The following is a 6,723-nucleotide window of genomic DNA, read 5'->3' as shown; positions in this document are numbered from 1 at the left end:
ATCAGCTCGGTGCTTTGTGACCACCTAGAGGGGTGGGATAGGGAGGGTGGGAGGGAGACGCAAGAGGGAGGAGATATGGGGATATATGTGTATGTAGAGCTGATTCACTTTGTTATAAAGCAGAAACTAACACACCATTGTAAAGCAATTATACTCCAATAAAGATGTTTTTTTTTAAAAAAGGATGGAAAACAGTTCATTCATTAAAAATGATTTTCTCCAAGAATATTTAATGGTGGGAAGATGTAGTGTAAAAGCAGGGTACAAAATACTAGACGGAGTATTTCATTTTGTTAAAATTTAATAATACAAGTGTAGAAAACGTGATTAAGAGAACAGTACTGATTTGACTACGGGACATTTTTTTTTCTTTAAATTTTTCTGTATTTGGTGTTATAAAGCATCATATATCCTCTCTGAGTCTCAGTTTATGTTTTGTGAAGTGGGACTCATCACATCTACACTGCAGTGCGCTCGGGCAGAGCAGCACAATATTTGAAAGTGCCCTTGACAGTGACCAGCCCATTGTAATACTCCAGGAATGGTTATAATATCATTGCCAATGACACACCCATAGTCCGGATATTATCCGTAACGATTACGAAGGTTGTTTATCTCCCTGCACTTTTACTAAGACAAAAAAAGGATTAATTGAAGACTGTTAAGTCATTTTTACTGAGGTTCGTTGTTTTTTTTTTTTTTTTTTCAAAATACTAATTGTAGGGCTTCCCTGGTGGCGCAGTGGTTGAGAATCTGCCTGCTAATGCACGGGACATGGGTTCGAGCCCTCCTCTGGGAAGATCCCACATGCCGTGGAGCAACTGGGCCCGTGAGCCACAACTACTGAGCCTGCGCGTCTGGAGCCTGTGCTCCGCAACAAGAGAGGCCGCGATAGTGAACGGCCCGCGCACCACAATGAAGAGTGGCCCCCGCTCCCCACAACTGGAGAAATCCCTCACACAGAAACGAAGACTCAACACAGCTAAAAATAAATCAATAAATCAATAAATTTATTAAAAAGAAAAATACTAATTGTAAAGTCTGCAGTGGGTATATAGGTGTTCAACTTTTTTCCAGATTTTACGTTTCTGGTTTTGTTTTTAAATTTTTTATTTATTATTTATTTATTACTTTTATTTTTGGCTGTGTTGGGTCTTCGTTTCTGCGCGAGGGCTTTCTCCAGTTGCGGCAAGTGGGGGCCACTCTTCTTCGCGGCGCGCGGGACTCTCACTATCGCGGCCTGTCTTGTTGCGGAGCAGAGGATCTAGACGCTCAGGCTCAGTATTTGTCGCTCACGGGCCCAGTTGCTCCGCGGCATGTGGGATCTTCCCAGACCAGGGCTCAAACCCGTGTCCCCTGCATTGGCAGGCGGATTCTCAACCACTGCACCACCAGGGAAGCCCCCCAACCCCGATAGTTTTAAAACCAGCCTCAGTCATGCTTGCTTCAAGACTTATCCTGGCATCATGGACCACTGGATACTTTGGCTAGGTGTTAAACTCTCTTGTCCTGTGCCCGAGTCCCATTGTGGTGACTTAGTTGCCATCTAGGGCACTCTTGGCATGAGTCCTAGACATGAATCCAGCTCAATGGATTGGGCCCTGCTCCCTGCTGGCTGACTGTCCTAATGCCCAGTGCCTCCTTTCTGCTTGGACTTCTGAGGGCCGCAGCCCCAGGACCCTCACTCTGTGTTCCCGGCTCTATTCAATGCCAACGGTATGTCTTTTGCTTGCTGTATGTCACCTGCCCCAGTACCTCCTACTGGCTTTGACCTTCCTGTTTCAGGTCCTCTTATTGCGACCCTTTGTGTATAAGCCAGATCTGTTTGCCCTTCCTTCAAGGGGAGCTATATCCCTGGTGTTTCCCTAGATGCTTATGATGAGACCCCTGCCAGAACTACACCAATCAGACCCTCCATGTACACGCTTGGGTCTGAACCCTTTCAGCGAGAGCAGGTTGGAGACCCATATATACATAAATATACAATGTGTACAAATCAAGTATTTTAAAGATTGTAAAGAATTCTTGTGAACGTATTAGTTTAGCGAAGTCAAGCAGGATCATCATATGATGGCCTAATCAAGCACATGTATATAACATTTCCTATTTTTATATGATACCATTTTAATAGATGTGCCCATCTTTTCAAAGTTCTAATCTGTGGCAGTGGGCAGTAGGTGGACGGGGTGGGTCACAGCAGGAAGAGGCATTCGCTGCCTTAGGCAGTTAAACCATTGCTCTCTCTTCAGAATGGCTCAGCCAGCAGGATTCTGTGGGGTCTACCTCCTGGCACCGGGCTCCAATCGCCGGATTTTCGGTCTGGGGCAACCCAGATCTTTGTGCGAGTTTTCCGGAGAGTGCTTTCTCTTGGGAGCACGTCTGGGGACTGTCTTCTCTGCTTCCACCTTTGCTGGCGTGGCCAAAGGAACTGTTGCTGCAAAGAAAATCAGAACTGATCAGTCACTTCTGCTGTACACAGTCTCCTGCCAGAATTTCCCTCTCTCATATTTCTCCCAGTTTCTGGCTGAAGACCTTTAATCTACTTGACATCCAGAACACAGCCTTGGCCCACCACCTCCATGAGTCTCTAGAGAAGGGACACTGGCTGCAAAAGCAATTCCTAGAGCCTACGGCTGCAGCACATGAGGAAGTCTCTTCACCGTTTCCAGGGAAAACAGTAGAACCCGAAAGTCATTGCAATCATGAGCCTCTCCATCTCTCCTTTCCACAAAACAGAAAACATTTCTTGCAGTCTGTCACTTCTGAGTCTTTAATGGAAATGTCTTTCAAGTTTCGGAAAAAAGTAGTCTAATATAAATTGGTTAAGAACCCCTCCCACCTTGGCAACCCCTCTTGGGCCCCATTTATACTGCCTGTTTCAACCACACTGAACTCTAGCCCTGTGATACTTTTATGTAGATTAGAACAAGGCCAAATGCTGAGGCGGAGGGATCAGGAGACTGAGAACCGTATTCTGGGCACCAAGTCTAGGCTCACATCAACCCATCCTCCTGGGACACCATCTCCTCAGCCCTCCAGTCTCATTAGCACTTCAACACCCCTCTTGGTTCTTCCGGTCTTCCCATCAATATGGCACCACCCTCTCCGCTAGGAGTAAAAATCATTATAATCCTCTCTCCACCATGAAAGGATGAGATAAAGGCTCAGCAGCAGCCCCCGTGAAACACATGGTCAACACTGTGAAGAGGTGTTACTAAGGCGATTTGGTCCGACTCAGAGAAGGTAAGAGACAACTCTGCCCTTAGCCTGATCAGGCCCACAGGAAGGAGGCACACTGGGGACAGCCTTTGAGAGTGTGGCAATGCGAGAGAACCTTCTTTAGGAGGGGACTCCCTGTTGCCGACCTTGAAAAAGCAAGGATGGGACATTTGTTACTGGGGCTGTTACAGAGGGGATGTGCCCAGAGGTTAGGCCACCCTGCTTGAGAATCAAAGCACCTTCTAGTCCGAAATGGCTTGAATGCTCCAATCGCCGGATTTTGGGTCTGGGGCAACCCAGATCTTTGTGCGACATTTCCGGAGAGTACTTTCTCTTGGGAGCACGTCTGGGGACTGGCTTCTCTGCTTCCACCTTTGCTGGCGTGGCCAAAGGAACATCCCCGTAGGCCCGGTAGCCACCAACCAGGCAGTATGTCTCCCCATGCCAGCCCAACTGCGTTTCTCCACACCCTCGGTAGAGGACATGGTAGTGACCAGGGGTAGGGGGAGAAACGGGAGCCACTGCTGCTGCAAAGAAAATCAGAACTGATCAGTCACTTCTGCTGTATACAGCCTCCTGACAGAATTTCCCACTCTCACGTCTCTCCCACTATCTGGCTGAAGACCTTTAATCTACTTGACATCCAAAACACAGCTTTGGCCCATCACCTCTATGATTCCCTAGAGAAGGGACACTGGCTGCAAAAGCAATTCCTAGAGCCTACGGCTGCAGCACATGAGGAAGTCTCTTCACCGTTTCCAGGGAAAACAGTAGAACCCGAAATTCATTGCAATCATGAGCCTCTCCATCTCTCCCTTCCACACCAGAGAAAACATTTCTTGCAGTCTGTCACTTCTGAGGCTTTAATGGAAATGTCTTTCAAGTTTTGGAAAAAACTAATCTAATATACATTGATTAAGGACCCCTCCCACCTTGGCAGCCCCTCTTGGGCCCCATTTATACTGCCTGTTTCAACCACACTGAACTCTAGCCCTCTGATACTTTTATGTAGATTAGAACAAGGCCAAATACTGAGGCAGAGTGATCAGGAGACTGAGACCCGTGTTCTTGGTACCAAGTCTAGGCTCACATCAACCCAGCCTCCTGGGACACCATCTCCTCAGCCCTCCAGTCTCATTAGCACTTCAACACCCCTCTTGGTTCTTCCGGTCTTCCCATCAATATGGCACCACCCTCTCCCCTAGTACTCAGCAGCTCAGGGTGGGATGTGTCTGAGGGCACCGATGTAGATGTCTACATGACAGCACAGAGGTGCCTGGGTTTGAAGGTGTGTTTCAAGAGTGGCCCTCTTCCTCAAACTGCTCTATTTACCATTTGCCAACAAAAATGCACTTGTCTTTTGCTAAGAGGCCAATCAGGAAACGGTCTGAATGGAAGCATCCTGTAGCCCAAAGGGGAAGCTAGATTTATAAAGATCAGGATCATCCTGCACACTTGTCCAGGGATGACCTTTCACTTGTCCTCAACAGTGAGCACTGTGGGTCCCTGAAGATGTCCCAGGTCATTGGTATTACTTACAGCTGGGAACGCGCTCAGGTATACGTAGTGGGCAAGCCCCACAGGAACATGAGGCAGCCAGGTGAGGTGGTGTGTACACCATGGCTCCTCTAGAGATGCCCGGTCTCGGTGTTTCTGCCGCACTGCCCACCAACGGAACAGAGCTCAGGTTCGAGTAAAGATAGAGGATCCGGTCACACATTCTCCCTCAGACAACCAAAGAGGTTGGAGGACTTCTGCTGGAGAACTGTCAGGGAAGTTTGTCTGAGGGCAGCACGTGGCAGTTACGCTGCTATGGAAACTGTGAGAAGGCCTGTGAGGTCATCACTACCCAGTGAGGTCATAATAAGGAACCTGTGACTTGGGGGTCAGGCTTCAGGAGGAGGGGCAGTTTTGTGGAGGAGAGCAGGGGGAGGGCAGAGGTACTCTGCCTGGCCCCTCACACCTGGGCCTCCCCACCCATGCCCTAGTCTAGCAGACATCCCAGGTGGGGCGTGCCGGTGGGATGGCACAGCCCTAGGGGCCCCAGGAAGGCAAAGGAGACCCACATTCTGAGATTGGCTTGAGAGGCAAGATTAACGTAAGAGAGAGCTAGGTTGTATGGCACTGACCCTAAGAGGCAGAGATTTGTGTGGACTGGGGAATCAGGGAAGGCTCCTTGGCAGTGGGCCTGAAGGACAAGTGAGATTTGGACCCATGGGGAAGAGAGGGAAGACATTCCAGTTTGGAAGAATAAAAGCAAAGACACATTCTCCTCGCCCTTGTCCTGCCCCAAATATAAATTCATAGAACCCTCACATTTTCACAACTGAGGACTGAAGAAAAGCAAGAGGTGAAGGGGCCTACCCAGTGTTACACAGGTAGTGGAGAGGTGTTCTGCTCAATGGTTAGGTTCATGTTGGGGCTCCGGATTTACAGCTGATAGGAATGTGAGGACAAGCTCATGCCATTTCAAACATTTCCAAGTGATACTGAGAGAGACGTTAAAGGTGCAAAATGAGGTTGCTGAATGACCTCACAAAGTGGGAATGGTGGGCCCATTTTCATATGAAATTCAAAACAAGTTCATGACCAAAGGACATAATACAAAATGACAACATAATCATTGCACTCCCCTCTCCCCTAGAAGTAAAAATCAGTATAATCCTCCCTCTCTCCACCATGAAAGGATGAGGTAAAGGCTCAGCAGCAGCCCCCGTGAAACACATGGTCACCACTGTGAAGAGGTGTTACTAAGACGATTTGGTCCGACTCAGAGAAGGAAAGAGACAACTCTGCCCTTAGCCTGATCAGGCCCACAGGAAGGAAGCACACTGGGGGCAGCCTTTGAGAGTGTGGCAATGCGAGAGAACCTTCTTTAGGAGGGGACTCCCTGTTGCCGACCTTGAAAAAGCAAGGATGGGACATTCGTTTACTGGGGCTGTTGCAGAGGGGATGTGCCCAGGAGGTAGAGACTGCTTCGACTACTATTTTAGAGGTTGGGCCCCCCTGGTTGAGAACCACAGCACCTTGTATTCCTAAACTGCTTGAATGAGCGGGTGCACGTTAGGACAGACGAAGTCAGGCCTCATTGGAGCCGACTGCCTTTGGGAGTGGTAGAAGGTAAAATGGGAAGGGGAATGCTCTGGAGGAGGTTTGTCATGGCAGCTGGGACAGCACGAGACCATCCAGATTCTCCAAGGCTCCAGAGATGACTTGGCTGGGAGCATCCCTCTGATGTGGTGCGGGGACTCCTACCTTAACAGGACCTGGCTGGGCATCTGCGGGAGGCAGAATAAATGGTTTCTTAACTTAAGAGAGCGAGAGACTCACCTGGGGGGTTGCACAAAACCACTTCAAAACACTTGTACCTGGATTCTTGAGCCAACCCTCAGAAAACTTATCTAGATCTGGAGTAGGGCTCTGGAAGCTGCACTTTTAATAAGCTTCCTGGGCAGTCCCACCACAGTGGTCCATGGAGAGACTGACCAAATTACTGTGGATTCT

At 48.7% G+C, this 6,723-nt stretch overlaps 1 protein-coding gene across 1 annotated transcript; it reads right to left on the bottom strand.

The window, feature by feature from the left end:
- Positions 1-3,271: 3,271 nt before the first annotated feature.
- On the bottom strand, positions 3,272-3,746 carry DPEP2NB (DPEP2 neighbor; the record flags this gene model as incomplete). The annotated part of the gene is made up of 2 exons (XM_082478555.1): positions 3,272-3,306; positions 3,459-3,746. Coding segments are annotated over 2 exons (323 nt in total), but the record flags the coding sequence as incomplete, so codon positions are not given.
- Positions 3,747-6,723: the final 2,977 nt, after the last annotated feature.

This window comes from Balaenoptera physalus (assembly GCF_965194825.1).
Source record: "Balaenoptera physalus genome assembly, contig: HAP1_SCAFFOLD_1093, whole genome shotgun sequence".
In the NCBI taxonomy this organism is placed as follows: domain Eukaryota; kingdom Metazoa; phylum Chordata; class Mammalia; order Artiodactyla; family Balaenopteridae; genus Balaenoptera; species Balaenoptera physalus.
Note: the sequence above shows the minus strand (reverse complement) of the source record. Positions and strands in the feature narration are given on the sequence as shown.